This window comes from Astatotilapia calliptera, chromosome 2 (genome assembly GCF_900246225.1).
Source record: "Astatotilapia calliptera chromosome 2, fAstCal1.2, whole genome shotgun sequence".
Classification (NCBI taxonomy): domain Eukaryota; kingdom Metazoa; phylum Chordata; class Actinopteri; order Cichliformes; family Cichlidae; genus Astatotilapia; species Astatotilapia calliptera.
Window position 1 is genome coordinate 33,203,856 of NC_039303.1, and position 15,791 is coordinate 33,219,646.

General features: G+C 43.1%; 1 protein-coding gene across 1 annotated transcript; it reads left to right on the forward strand.

The window, feature by feature from the left end:
- Positions 1 to 6,455: 6,455 nt before the first annotated feature.
- zgc:92907 (ALG13 UDP-N-acetylglucosaminyltransferase subunit) lies at positions 6,456 to 14,861 on the forward strand. The gene is made up of 4 exons (XM_026144042.1): positions 6,456 to 6,694; positions 10,124 to 10,286; positions 14,377 to 14,515; positions 14,615 to 14,861. Exons 1-4 carry the CDS (start codon positions 6,614 to 6,616, stop codon positions 14,724 to 14,726), a joined length of 495 nt encoding a protein of 164 aa, XP_025999827.1. The 5' UTR covers positions 6,456 to 6,613; the 3' UTR covers positions 14,727 to 14,861.
- The last annotated feature ends 930 nt before the right edge of the window (positions 14,862 to 15,791 follow it).

Consider the following 15,791-nt stretch of genomic DNA (forward strand, 5'->3'; position numbering starts at 1 on the left):
ATTTGATCATTTATACACTAGGGTAAACAAGTCATTGCTGAATTATTAAATTCACCAGCAGTCCATAATGTAATTGGTGGGTTTATTTTAATAATTTAATTAAATTCTCAACAAAACTATTAGATTTACAAAAAATGTACATTTTAGTTAGTGATGTAAGTATTTGATCACCTTGTAAGACGTGATTTGGTGCTTTGTCAGATGTGTCATGCAAATTTGGTATAAAATATGGACATAGCGTGCGTGAACCACTGCATAATTTTGAGCCAGAGGTTACCATTAACTGGGTATTTATTATTTAATTAGTGCTAATTTCACTCATCAAAACTGGAGAATAATTTCTTGCGTGATCTGTACCTCCCAGGAAGCTGTAATGTTAGTCAGATAATCCAGAAATGATCCAAAAGGCACCAACAGCACACAAACAGTAAAGAGGTCCAGTTTAATGGCTCAAAATAGTAGCTGAGGCCTAGCAGACCCCAATCTGATCCAACTGCCTGTGTCAGGACATGCAGCTGTGATGAATGGGAGAATTATCCACAGAGGCCAGGCTGTAAAATTAGGCATATTAACATGGGAGTCTCTTTTGGGGTCGCCCTCAAGTGGCCAGTAGAGGAACTACAGTTTCTCTTCCTCATTCCAGCTGTCAGGCATGGTGGTGGAGGGGTGATGATCTGGACTTATTTTCCAGCCACAGGCCCTGGGCATCTTTTAGTCACTGAGTCAGCTCAATGACTCAGTGACTAAAAGTCTGAAATAAATAAATGAAAATGAAATGAACTCTACATAAAAGTATGCTCAAATGTGAGGACATCTGACAGATAAAGCTTGGCCGAAGTTGAGTCATGCAATAGGTCAGTGATCCCAATCACACTAGCAAATCTACATTAGAATGGCTGAAATGGAAAGCAAGCACTGCACAGAGACACCTTTATTTTTTCACATGACTGCTTATATACACAGAAAGATGGAGTTTAATTTTCTCGACTTATGAAAGTAACAAGAAATATTAAGGATGCTTTATGTTTCCCTAAAAGAGAACTAAGAGCTTAAGATCTCCTCAGTTCTGCTGTGAGGACAGTTCATACTATGTGAAAGGTGCACGGTACCTGAAATCAGCTCTACCGAGGTTTCCCAGCAATATCTGGGGTTTGTAGTCAACGTGAAAAAAATGGGCCTTGGGTCCTCTTTACTGCACCTTGATACATAAATGAGTGCATGCAGGTTTTAACACCATACCTGACATGTGCACCAATAAGGCCCACACAACAACTTTTGTGATGTTTCTGGTAAACGAGCAAGAAGAGTTCCAACTTTTAATCGTCTAAAAATAAACACTGCCAGTAATAGGCCACACTTTCCATTTCCTTGTTAATGTGTTTGTTTTTTCGTGCACCAGCCTGGCAGTTTGTTATCTGTGTGTGCGCGTGCGCACCATTTGCAGAGTTTTTTTTTTCTTGCAGATTTCACACATGATGGTGCTGCAACTTCCCACACAGCAGAAAACTGGCTCATCTTCATTGCTACTGCTATTTGGCTGTCAGGTGGAGCTGTTGGGTGCACACTGAATCTGCATCCTGCACTGAGCTGGCAGATGCTTCTGCTGCTGTGTGGGGTCGCTGATGTCTCACAATCAGCAGGCTCATCTCAGCTCTTCAAGGAAACTAAAGTCCCGTTTTCCTGCTGAGTTTATCTCAATCTGCACTGTGAGTACAGCAAAAAACACCACATCAGCCTACAGGGAACAGGAGTGTGTCATCATAAATGAAAACATGATTACCACAAACAAAGTGAGTCTTTTAAATTCACCGAATGAGAAACAAGTTCAACTGCGACCATCTAAATCAGAATTTTCGTCTTTCCACCCACATCAGATGTGCATCATGGAAGAAAAGAGTCTGAAGTTTAGGTGCTGCGACCTGAAAAGTGTTATTGCTTCTGGATTTAAAAGAAGCATGAATTGGTTAAAAAGGTCCTGAGCAGATGTGAGAGGATTTTGTGGTTGTTTAGCTTCACAGAAAACTTTAGCAAAAACCGTAAACTTTTAGGTCACTAAATACAGCACGATTTATGCAGTACACATGAGATCTCAAAGTGTGGACTCCTGGATGTCTCTTGACCTTCAGCTCCTTGATGCTGCTGCTCGTCGCTTTATGCTGGTGCCCTGATGCCTCTGCAGAGCTTTGTCACCACATTTGCTGCTCTACACCTGCATGCCCCAGGTACAGGAAGTCTTTACACCACAGGCCGCCCACACTTTGATGCTTTACATTGCAGGAGAGTCTACTTGGCATAAATTGTCGCTGGCACTGGTTTTTAATGTCAGTGATGTTTCGGTTTATGTCAGCCTACTTGTTAAGTCTAATTGTTGGATGTTTGTCATTATGCTTCTTAAATTTGTAAGGTCTTAGTTCAATCTATAGGATCAAGACATGCCTTTGTCCCTGTTTGTCCCTGACCCCCTGGGTTTACGAGGGGAGGTACTACTGTTTATTGTGAACGTTTTCAATAAAAGGCAGCGAGAGGAGCCCGTCGCCGGGGTCATTCGTAATGAGATTCGAAGTGCGTTTCATGCAAGTAAATCGATCGATCGCTGACTGTCTTGTTTTCTTCATGATGAATAAGTCTCTAAACCAGCGGAGCCTGTGGAAACACAGACCCAACACTACTTATAACTTGGTGAATGTTTGTGAGCAAATTATTCAAAGCATGAATGCCCTTCCCATGTCATTATACTTCTCTTTCTGCTTTTCTGAGACTTTGTGACCCCCCCCATGCCCACCTTTTTTGTCAATTAAAATGTCCATGTAACTACAATCCACCAACCAAGGCAGAGATGACCAAAGCCATCAAGTCCTTGAACAATGGAAAGGCACCGGGGCCTGACGGCATCCTTCCAGAAGCTCTCAAGGCAGACGTGGCAGCAGCAGTGGAGATGCTACATCCTCTCTTAGTGAAGATATGGGAACAGGAGCAAGTGCCTTCTGACTGGAAGCTTGGGTACCTGGTGAAGCTCCCAAAGAAAGACGATCTATCCCAGTTTGGCAACTGGCGAGGAATTATGCTGCTGTCTATCCCCAGCAAGGTGTTGACCAGAATCATCTTGGAGAGACTGCAGGAGGCATTGGACAAGAGACTGAGATCAGAGCAGGCAGGATTTAGACAAGACAGATCATGTACAGACCACATCGCCACTCTGCGCATCATCATCGAGCAGTCTATCGAATGGCAGTCTCCCTTGTACACAATCTTCGTCGACTTTGAAAAAGCCTTCGACAGTGTCGACAGGGAGACCATTTGGAAACTGATGCAACACTACGGAATCCCACAGAAGCGCATCAACATCATCCAAGAGCTATACGAAGACACATCCTGCCAGATCATCCACAACTGAAAACTGGCCAACCACTTCGCAGTGAAAAACGAAGTGAGGCAAGGCTGCATGCAGTCACCGACGAGCTTCCCGATCGTCATGGACTGGACATGAGAAGAACCACAGAGGGCAGCAATACCGGTATCCAGTGGACCTTCACCAAACAGCTGAAGGACCTGGATTTTGCAGACGACGTCAGCCTTCTGTCCCATAAGCAGCAACATGCACAGTCCAAGCTTACCCGGCTCAGTGAAGAGGCAGAAAAGCCCGTCCTGAAGATTAATGTCAGAAAAACAGAGGTGATGCGGCTGAACAACCGACAAAAACATCCACAGCAGCTACAGGGAGAAGACTTAATGGGAACTGACCGCGTTGTCTACCTAGGAAGCGTAGTCAACAGTGATGGCAGTGCAGATGAAGATGTTAGGAGCTGTATCAACAAAGCAAGGCTTGCATTCAACATCCTGCGACCCATCTGGAACTCCAAAGCCTTATCTCAGCGCAGCAAGATCCGCATCTTCAACACCAATGTGAAAGCAGTCCTCCTGTATGGGTCCGAGACATGGCGGGTAACCAACACCATTACCAGTAAGATACAGATCTTCATCAACAAGTGCTTGCGACACATCCTCAACATCAGATGGCCTGAGAAGATCTCGAACACAGACCTGTGGAAGAGAACCAGACAGAACCCAGTTGGTCAAGACATCAAGAAGAGAAAATGGGGCCGGATTGGCCACAAAATTCGAAAAACCTTTCGACAACGTCACAAGGGTTAGGGGAACCCACAAAGAAAAAGGAAAGTGGGGGGACCCAAACAGACGTGGAGAAGATCTGTCGAGAGTTAAGTAAAGGCCGCTGGAATGGCCCCTTCAAGTGACCAAGTGGAGTTATTTATGAACAAAGCCTGTATATTCATACGTCTTTGTGTTATTTTTAACCAATAAACATTATTCCTGTCACGTAATTTTGACTATTTGTCCTACAATGTCCCATAAAAAGTACAACATATTTACAGGAATTGGCCCACTGAAGTGGAAATATACAGTACTGTATGAGAATTTGATGGTTGTCGTTGCAGCATGGACAGCTTTGAGCCCAGCCGTGTTGTTGGTGCCATGTCTGTGAAAGAGACCTGGCAGGGCTCACTGTAAAGCCACAGTGAAGTAAATGGACAGCAGCTTTTCATCATTAGTAGTCCAGGTGTGCCTGCAGCTACCAGTCCTGCATTCATTATGATGCTACACAATGAGTGTGTGCTGAGCTTTCAGGAGCTTGTTCAGGTGTGGCCAGCTGGTGCTTAATCCGTTTGCACTGATGTTTAATCAGATTTCACAACAACCCCTTTGACCTGTCACAGGAAAAACACAGCTGAAACAAAAACAAATGACTCAGCCTTCCAGCCAGAGTTCACCTGGTAACAACCCAGCACGTTATCATTTAAACCAGAACTACAAACCAGCTCTTACTGGACTGTCGTGAAGATATTAAAGGCAGGATGATAATTAACTTCCTCCAGTTAAACAGTGACAAAACTGAGGCTATCATCTTTGGTCCTACCAAATCTAGGAGTGCTTTTGACAGCAATTTAGGTAATCTCATCCCATATTTAAAGTCTCATGGAAAAGACCTGGGTATTATTTTTCATCCGGGGCTTCGCTTTGACAAACAAATTTGTTCCGTTGTCAAAAAATAGCTGCTACCAGTTAAAAACCATTAGCAAACTCAAATCTTTCCTTCTTTAAATGATCTGGAAACAGTCGTCCATGCCTTTATTACTTCACATTTGAATTAATGTATCCATCCATCCATCTTCATCCGCTTTATCCGAGGCCGGGTCGCGGGGACAGCAGCCTAAGCAGAGAGGCCCAGACCTCCCTCTCCCCAGCCACCTCCTCCAGCTTATCCGGGGGAACACCAAGGCGTTCCCAGGCCAGCCGAGAGATATAATCTCTCCAGCATGTCCTGGGTCTGCCCCGGGGCCTCCTCCTGGTGGGACATGCCTGGAACACCTCACCCAGCTCACCCAGGAGGCGCCCAGGAGGCATCCTTGTCAGATGCCCGAACCACCTCAGCTGGCTCCTTTCGATGTGGAGCAGCAGCGGCTCTACTCTGAGCCCCTCCCAGATGGCCGAACTTCTCACCCTATCTCTAAGGGAGAGGCCAGCCACCCTTCGGAGGAAGCTCATTTCTGAATTAATGTAACTCTTTAAAATTTGAGCACATCACTCCAGTCTTGGCCACGCTACACTGGCTGTCTGTCTATTTAAAAATTCACTTTAATATCACACTGATTGTTTTTAGGGCTCTTAATAAACAAGCCCGGCTTATATTACCTTCTTTTTCATTTTCATTCAGCTCCCAGGTCTGTCAGATCCACAAGCCAAGATCTCATGAATATGTTCCAAGGTGAAACAAAGAGCTGACAGTCTTTGCAGTCGCTGCTCCACATTTGTGTTGAACATCCTTCAGCTCTGCTTTTAAGTCTGGGCTAAAACCCCACATTTTCACTCATTTGTTGTAATATCTGTAACTCTACATGCCACCTTACTGTCCTCTGGTTATTGTTGACTCTATGTGTCTCTTTTGTTCTGTATTCTGTGCCAATTTTTACTTTTTTATAATGAAATCACATTCCTCTGTGTGTATAGGTGTCCTTGGGTCAGTTAAAGCACATGTATTTATGTGCTTTACAAATACATTGTTCTTACTCCCTTTTATATTGTTGTCTTTGTCACCATTATCTGCTCTCTGGATTCCTTATGACATAATAATTTTTTATTATGATAACCTGAAAAATGTTGAAATGTAGTCTGATTATACTATTGTCCTCATCATAATCAATATTATTAGTATTAATAATAAACATGGGACATTATGTTTGTGTTTCATGGTGAAAAATATGTTGAAAAACCAAACGATTCCTGGAATTATTAATATTTTTTCATTCATGTTACCCTGCTCTTGCTTAACATTCCTGTCACTGAATCGACACCTTCCTGCATAAGCAGTAAACTGGTATTTTTCCATGCTGCAGCTCACACATACACATAGTACCCCTCGCAGAAACACCTCCGGTCCTATAGGTGGCGCCATGACGCGTTGTACGTCATAGCTGTGACGCCATCGGCTCTGAAGCGGAAGTAGCTGTCAGGTCTGCGGGTGCACGACGAAGATGTGGATGAGATGAAAACTGAAGTGCGTAAATTTAGAAAACCCGGGCAATTTCGCTGAGCAGACATGAAGACGGTGTTTGTAACTGTCGGCACCACGAGCTTCGACGAGCTGATTGAGAGCATCACTTCCTCTGAGGCCACTCAGGTGAGGAAAGTTACCTGAGGAGTTATTGAAGATGTGAATAGTGTGCAATAAACCACTGAAATCAGCAGGGCATAGGCCGTAGAGCTTTTAAAATCTATGAGCTCCCTATTATTTTTATGCAGGAATACTTTTATCTGTGACCAATATAAGTGGGCTAAATGTGCTCTGTTATTTTGCGGACAACCTCCCAGTTTTATGTTTAAAAACCAAGTGGAAGTTATCTCTGGCCATCTGTACATGTATTCACCGGTCAATTTATTAGGTATACCTTGCAATGACTGGTTTGGACTCCCTTTTGTCTGCAAAACTGTCTTAAATCTTTATAACATTCACTTATAACATATAACAAGGTGCTGAAAACATTCCTCACATAGTTTTGTTCATATTAACATGCTGGCGTCACATAGCTGGTGCACACCCATTCCAACATATTCCATAAGTGCTCCATTTGATTTAGATTTGGTGACTCGTTGTCTTGTTCAGGAAAACAGGCTGAGGATTATGTGAGCTTTTTAACACGGTGTTATATCCTGTTGGAAGCAAGCATCAGAAGATGGTACACTGTGGTCATAAAATGAAAGATATAGTCAGAAATAATACTCTTAGACTTTAAATGATAATCAGTTGGCACTAAGAATGCAAAGAAATGTCAACAACACCATTACGCCAAAGGCAGCATGGAGCCGTGCTTTCATGATCCTACTGTTTGAATGTTCAAGAAATCAAGACTAATCAGACCAGGCAACATTTTCCGGTCATCTGTTTTCCACCGTTGGGGAGCTCATGTGAATTTTAGTCACAGCTGCCTGTTCTTAGCTGATGGGAGTGGCACCCGGTGTGCTCTTCTGCTGCCCAGCTGTTATGTGTTCAAAGATGCTCATCTGCATACCTTGATTGTAACAAGTGGTTATTTAAGTTACTGATGCCTTCTTATGATCTTAAAGCAGCCTGGCTATTTTCCTCTAACCTCTGGCATCTACAAGGCATTTTTACCCAGATGTTCACCTAATATTTTCTGGGGTTTTTTGTTTGTTTGTTTTTTAACCATTATCTCATGGTTTTGTAAGAATATCACAGTAGATCAGACGAGTTGCTCAAATACTGAGACTAACAACAAGGCCACTTTCAAGTCAGTTAAGTTCTTTTTCTGATGCTCAATTTGAACTTCAGCAGGTTGTCTTGACCATGTATTCAGGCACGGAAACATCGTCAACACCAGTTGCTACCATGTGATTGGTAGATTGGATATTTATCTAATGAGCAATTGAAAAGGTGCACCTAGCAACATTTAAAATAACAGTATTAATAAGAGTAGAATTTCATTCATGTGTGCAAAATAAAATACTGAACAATAAATATTTCTCTTCACCAAAATGGTCTCAGTATGTGCTACAGTAACTTAAATGTCTGTTAGAGCCCATCCATCCATCCATCTTCATCCGCTTTGTCCGGGGCCGGGTCGCGGGGGCAGCAGCCTAAGCAAAGAGGCCCAGACCTCCCTCTCCCCAGCCACCTCCTCCAGCTTATCCGGGGGAATACCAAGGCGTTCCCAGGCCAGCCGAGAGATATAATCTCTCCAGCGTGTCCTGGGTCTGCCCCGGGGCCTCCTCCCGGTGGGACATGCCTGGAACACCTCACCCAGGAGGCGCCCAGGGGGCATCCTTGTCAGATGCCCGAACCACCTCAGCTGGCTCCTTTCGATGTGGAGCAGCAGCTGCTCTACTCTGAGCCCCTCCCGGATGGCCGAACTTCTCACCCTATCTCTAAGGGAGAGGCCAGCCACCCTTCGGAGGAAGCTCATTTCTGCCGCTTGTATCCGCGATCTCGTTCTTTCGGTCACTACCCACAGCTCGTGGCCATAGGTGAGGGTAGGGACGTAGATCGACCGGTAAATTGAGAGCTTCGCTTTTACACTCAGCTCCCTCTTCACCACGACGGACCGGTGCAGCGTCCGCATTACTGCAGCTGCAGCCCCAATCCGTCTGTCGATCTCCGGCTCCCTTCTCCCATCACTCGCGAACAAGACCCTGAGATACTTGAACTCCTCCACTTGGGGCAGGAACTCATCCCCGACCCGGAGTGGGCACTCCACCCTTTTCCGGCTGAGAACCATGGCCTCAGATTTGGAGGTGCTGATCCTCATTCCCGCTGCTTCACACTCGGCTGCGAACCGTTCCAGTGCGAGCTGGAGGCCCTCACCCGATGAAGCCAACAGAACCACATCATCTGCAAAAATCAGAGATGAGATTCTGAGGCCACCAAAGCGAAAGCCCTCCGCCACTTGGCTGCGCCTAGAAATCCTGTCCATAAAAATTATGAACAGAACCGGAGACAAAGGGCAGCCCTGGCGGAGCCCATCACCCACCAGGAATGAGTCCGACTTATTGCCGGCAATGCGAACCAAGCTCTTGCAACGGTTGTATAGGGATCGAATGGCCCGTAGCAATGGGCCAGACACCCCATATTCCCGCAACACCTCCCACAGGACACCCCGAGGGACACGGTCGAATGCCTTCTCCAAGTCCACAAAACACATGTAGACTGGTTGGGCAAACTCCCATGCACCCTCAAGTATCCTGGAGAGGATAAAGAGCTGGTCCAGTGTTCCGCGACCAGGACGAAAACCGCATTGTTCCTCCTGTATCCGATGTTCGACTAACGGACGAACTCTCCTTTCCAGCACCCTGGCATAGACTTTCCCAGGGAGGCTGAGGAGTGTGATCCCCCTGTAGTTGGAACACACCCTCCGGTCCCCTTTCTTAAAGATGGGGACCACCACCCCGGTCTGCCAGTCCACAGGTACTGCCCCTGTTTAGAGCCCTAAATTTGCATTTTGTTTGATTTCTTTTTTTAAAAATCTCCCTTCAGCACCACAGTAATCATTGTGTCTTACTAATTTTCTAACAATATTGAAGAAATATAACTATAACGTGACAAAATATGGAACAAGTGAAGCGCTGTTCTCGAGCTTGATGGAAAATTAGCTGCCATTAAACAGGATGGGCAAATATTTATCAATTAATCCTGAACTACAACATGTACCATTATGTAGATAAATTAATTATAGGAAAATCTGTATAATAATAATAATAATAATAACAAATCCAGTATTCACAGCTTTTAAGTTGTGTTAGAGGTTAAAACACTGCACTGTGGTGATATAATGACATACGGGACTGTCTGTGTGCAGACAAAAGGAAATATGAAACCAAACCTGTGACGCTCGCAGGTATCAAGTTATGAATAAGGTTCTCAGGAAACTAATTCAAAAAGGTGCCGCAGGTGGCTCACACCTGCACAATGTGTATATCATATGACTGAAAGATATTCCCTCTAAAATCTTTCTGAAGTCTAAAAATGTCAATAATGTGTAAATTATTGATGTGAATTTGTGCTGCTTTCATACTAAGCAATTATTTTCTCCCTCAGGCTTTAAAGGCTCGTGGATATGAGCGTTTGGTGCTTCAGGTTGGAAGAGGTTCAGTTCTTCCAGCTGCTGACAGCTGTCCACACATCAGACTGGAGGCTTTTCGATTCAAAAACTCAATAGCAGAGGACATCAGTCAGGCCGATCTCGTCATCAGCCACGCAGGTAGGGCGATCAGGTGTCCTACACAGCTAATGCATTCCCGTCCCACACATGGTGACAGTTTATTTCATTTTTATTATCTCTAGTTGAAAATAAGAGTAAACAATTAGCTGGAAAAGAGATTTTTATATCTATGGATACATCTCTACAGAAACCCAAAGCGTCTGAAATTGGTTTAAATGGCTGTTGGAATTAAAAAGGTGAGATTCTTGCATAAAAGGAACCTCAGCTTCCATTTAAATTTATAAGAAACACATTCAAAAAACTTGCAGAGCCTCACTGTTGGTTGGTTGAGAGCTGCATGTAAATATCAATGCCCCCCGTGTCACAGCAGGAGTAAATGGAGGAAAGAAGATCTGCAAATCTTGAGCCTCACTCAAGCATTTCTTGAATGACTCACAGGATGAGCCAGTGTTGTGTCGACACATAACTATTGTTGCTAGCGGCCTGTCACAAAAACAGATAATTTGTTCTCATTTCTTTAGTTCTAATTGAAAACTTGACATACCTCGACATGGTGTGCACTGTGTCCTTAAAAAAGTTTGAGTAAATGGCAAAGACCTGAGAGATGCACCTGGTCCATCTACTGTTCACTGAAGCCTCATTAGAAATGGTGTGGACGGGTGGCTGTTAGCAAGACATTTATAAGGAGGGGAAATGGAGAGAAAAGGCTGAGGTGGAACAAATTACTCAAGAACTGGACTGAAAATCAGTGGCAACAGCTTTTATGGAGTGATGAATCTAATTATGTATGCATATTTCATAAAAAAATCCCTCCATAAGCTTCAACTGGTTCAGAACTCTGCTGCTCGCATTATCACCAGAACCCCCTCCTACCAGCACATCACCCCTGTTCTTCAGGAACTTCACTGGCTCCCTGTGAAATTCCGGATAATTTTCAAACTTCTTCTGCTCACCTTCAAGGCCATTCATAACCTCGCTCCTCCTTACCTTTCTGACCTGTTAACCACCACCTGTTCTGCCCGTTCACTTCGTTCTTCTTCTTTTATCCAGCTTACTGCACCTTCCTTCCGCCTCACCACCATGGGAAGCAGAGCTTTCAGCTGCTCTGCTCCCAGGCTGTGGAACTCTCTGCCCCCAGAAATAAGAAACATTGGTTCTCTCCCACAGTTTAAATCCCAACTCAAAACTCATCTGTTCAAATCTGCATATTCACTGTGAATCCACTGTTTGTTAATTTTATCTTGTGCTTTTATTTTATTGTTCTTATTCTGCCATTGTTTTACTAAGTGTTTTATCCTATTGTAAAGTGTCCTTGGGTGACTTGAAAGGCGCTCACAAATAAAATTTATTATTATTATTATTATTATTATTATTATTAAATTGCTTCATATTTAATGGTTTTAAAAAAGAAGACAGTTTTTTGTTTTTTTTTTAAATAAAAATATCACACCAACATATAAGTATGCAGCCAGGATCCTGCATGACTCCACTCCTGCCAAATGAAGGTTAATCCACCAACCATTGCAGCTCTGATATGGATGTGGGCCCCGTGTGTTTAATGAACACAAGGAAAGCATGCGATAATTTTTAAGTGTTAAAAGACCTTCCCGGAAAACATAAGTCAAAGCAAAAGAAATGTTTCATCAGTGTACAAACACAAGACTGATGATTAATGGTGCAGCCGTACGAGGGCCTCCGAGTGGAGTTGGAGTTACAAACAGGAGGATATTCATAACAAAGCAGTTTTCAGACAGAGCTAAACGCTTTTAAAATATGACTGAAGACCAGGCCTTTTGCCTCTAGAGGCACTTGAAGCTGCAAATGACTGTTTCCTTTACAAGTTACTACTGTGTATCTGTTGTGTAAATAGATCGGTCTGTAAAGTGTCAGAATGGCTGTAAAAGGCTGGTAGGGATGGGGATTGATAAGAAATTAGCGATTCAGATTCCATTGTCAATATCAGTTATTCATTAGATTCCTTATTGATTCTCATTGGCTCAGTTTTGAGAGTCACCACCATTGCTAAGCAGCAATAAAGAAATTACTTTCATGCAAAGTCGTTACTCATCAAGTAATTATTACACATATTACACTTACTAACATTTCCAAGGAATTAGACGACTTGGAACTGGTTTTCTACAAGAACCAGTTCCCATCCCATCCCCATAGATGGGACACTTTTTTTTTTTCTCATTTCCACATTTTTACTCCTGACCCAGTGTCTAAAACTGACAAACATCCCGAGCTTACTGTCACACAAAACAAGAGCAGAAAACTGCAGCTGGAGCCATCAGTGTTGACAAATGGTTGTCTGGTTTAAATATAGTAAATTCTTCTTTTAATCGGCTGAGTTTGCTCTTAGTCTTGAGCCACTGCTGTGTCTTTTTACTTGGTCCTGTTTTCCTCTCCCAGTAGACCCATTTACACAGAAGACATTTGACATGTCAGAGAAGGAAAAGCACAGGTGCAATTAATAACTCTCATGATGGCTGTTTTCCATCTGGATGAGTCAGGTCTGTGGTTTGTTAATGTACTGTTGGCTCTCTAGAGAGGCCTCCTGGGATATTTAATGGGCCATTATTAATGTTATTTGTATTAATTATAAACAGGTGGTTAATTTAGAGAACTAAGAAGAAAATGTCAAATAAACTGTAGAGAAGACCGAAGTAAGGATTTAAAAATATGGTAATAATAAAAGTGCAGCTACAGTACAGTGTAAGAGTGACAAACAAAAACATTAAAGTGAACCTATTATGTTCATTTCCAGCTCCCTATTTTTCTACTTGGGCTCTATTAAAGTATATTTGTATGAGTCACAGTTAAAAATGACTCTCGTTTATCTTACTGTGCAACTCCTGAGTTTGTCCTCTGCCTGAAACGAGCTTTTTTCTTTTTAACCCTTTAAGCCATCTGTCTTCTGACTGGCTGCCTGTCATAACCAGAAAGTTTAAACAGCGTGTAGGCGGGGCTTCAGTGCACGAGGTGGTCAAATTAGAGACATCTATTTTCAGTGATGTCTCAAAGCAAAAACAGGAGAAAAAACTGCCTGAAGCGGTTTGTTACAGCTCACAGAGATACCTTGTACATTTCCTAACCTCATTATGGGGTGGATCAGGAGGTAGAGTAGGTCAGCCACTAATCGGAAGGTTGGTGGTTCGATTCCTTTTTGCTCCGATTGCGTTTTTAGACTCATAACATCAAAATAAACACATTGGAAAGATGTCTGAGGTCCTGTTGAGACATAATTTGTCTAGAAACTCTTAATATTCTTAGATTTTTGTCATTTACATAATAGCCACCTTCATTAATTCAGCCAACAATAAACAGGCCACAGCATGCTCGTGTGATGGATTACCAGTTGCAAGATTACAATGAAGTTGCTATAAAACTTTCCAACAAAATGTTGTTGTTTTTTCTTTAACTTGGGTTCTAGTTACAAATAATCCTGGGAATACAAACAGTGCAGCTGCCCAATAAAGACAACTGCAGATCCACCAAATGTGCTGCAGCGGGTTTCATAAGCAGAATCGTCTTTCTGCTCTGTGTTGTTGAAGAAATGGCTCAAAGGCATGTTTTCCATAGCTGTGATGGTATTTTAGTATACAGTGGGTTTACCAACCAGGAGAGTGGGTTGGTAAAGTGAGCTACTGACAAGCATACTGTTTATATAGAAGCACAAGAGGATGGGAGAGGGCAACAATCAGTGGGGTGTATAGTTTGTATATAGTTGTAAAACATCAAGGGTCAGGTAGACAATGAGGGAGTGTTGTGACAGGATCATGACTAAGACATAAACGGGTAAAACAGAGGGGTGATCAGGAAGTCACACTCCAGGGAATAGAAAACTTCCTACATGGACAGTTTGCTACTGTTTACTACTCCATAGTAGCATCGACACAGTGAGACTGTCTTGACAATCTTCAACAGCATTGACCTGCACAGAGCTGATGAGAAGCGCAGGAAGTGAGATACAGGAATGCAGCAGAGAATCCAGTTAGGTTTCAGACCCTCTGCAGAGTAAAATCTCAGCGGAGAATGAAACAGATACTTATCAGCGGTGTGACGTCACACAGATACACACCCGGTGTATTCCCTGGGTAAGAATCTCAGTGTTGTTATTCCTCCTCAGGGGCAGGAAGCTGTCTGGAGGCTCTCGGTGCAGGCAAATCTCTGCTGGTCGTAGTCAATGACAAACTGATGGACAACCACCAGCTGGAGTTGGCCAGACAGCTGCACATGGACTCCCACCTGTTGTACTGCACGTGCAGGTATGTGCTCCTACACAGAACCCACATGCAGCTGATTCATGTGAGAATTATCAGTCAGATTGAAGTAACAGCTGTTTGTCTCTGGATGAAATGTTTCAGCACCCTGACAGAAACTCTAAGGACCATGGACCTCTCAGTCCTGCAGCCCTTCCCGCCTGGACAGCCAAAGAAATTTGCAGACTTTATGGACAAAGCTCTTGGCATTAAGTGAAAAGTCTATATCTGCATGATGTCGTGTTATGTACCTGTACGATACACAGATGACACTATGATGTGTTATATTTTTGTATGCAATAATGATACACATCTAAAAACAACTCAATACAACCCTGCTGTATATTTTTAATTATTTTGTATGTTCTAGATTTGTCTTCTAAAGACGTTTTATATGAATGCATCGAATTTTAAGGTGCTCATTTCAAGTGTTTGGTGTCAAGGAAAAATTGAGGAAAGAGAAAAGAGTGAAGCTCTCTGACCTAGTTGCATTTCTTTATTGTGTTGACATGTCCTATTTAGATGTCTCTGTGGAGCATCCAGGTGGATGCTGCGGCGGTGGATGTGTTAAAACTGCAAGCTGTGATGGAGGGTAATGACATATCAGAGGGAGAAATGGGGGAATCTGCAGCTTTAATAGACTGCCAGATTGTAGGGGGGGGTGTGTGTGTGTGTGTGTGTGTGTGTGTGTGTGTGTGTGTGTGTGTGTGTGTGTGTGTGTGTGTGTGTGTGTGTGTGTGTGTGTGTGTGTGTGCAATCCAATCCAGCTTGGGGTGCCTGCCTGAACTAGCTCACAGGCTATGCTTCATTTGTAGCTATTTTTAGAACTGCTGTTAAATTTCTTGGGGGAAAAAGACTCACGTGCACTGGATATGATGAATGATTTCAAGTTAAGTGAGCGTCTTTCTCTGGAAAGAATAACAGACATACTGAGAAACAATTAAAATACATTTAAAAGGTGCTGGAAGCCTGTTTGAACTTTAGAAATGATTTGGACGTTACAGAAAGCCGAACGGGGTGAGGGTTGTAAATCATGTAGTGTTTGGTTCATTGCATCGTGTAGAGTTTTCTGTAAATTTAAAAATCTCTTAGACTGAGTGAAAATAATGTTTACAAGATTGCTTATTTATGAAGTAAACACGATCTGCAGTTTATCTGTTTTATTATGGTGTTTGTTAGTATTTATTGCCATGTTTGATTTATTTAAAGTCCACTGTGACTTTTTGAACGCATGTGTCATAGTCTTGAGAGACTGCTTGACTGAGGCCTAACTCTGGCTGCA

Bases quoted from the DNA above. Each gene is read 5' to 3' on its own strand.
- zgc:92907 (XM_026144042.1), top strand. From the start codon at position 6,614: ATGAAGACGGTGTTTGTAACTGTCGGCACCACGAGCTTCGACGAGCTG. The intron at 6,695-10,123 runs GTGAGGAAAGTT...TTTCTCCCTCAG, and splicing joins CTTCCTCTGAGGCCACTCAG to GCTTTAAAGGCTCGTGGATA. The intron at 10,287-14,376 runs GTAGGGCGATCA...ATTCCTCCTCAG, and splicing joins TCTCGTCATCAGCCACGCAG to GGGCAGGAAGCTGTCTGGAG.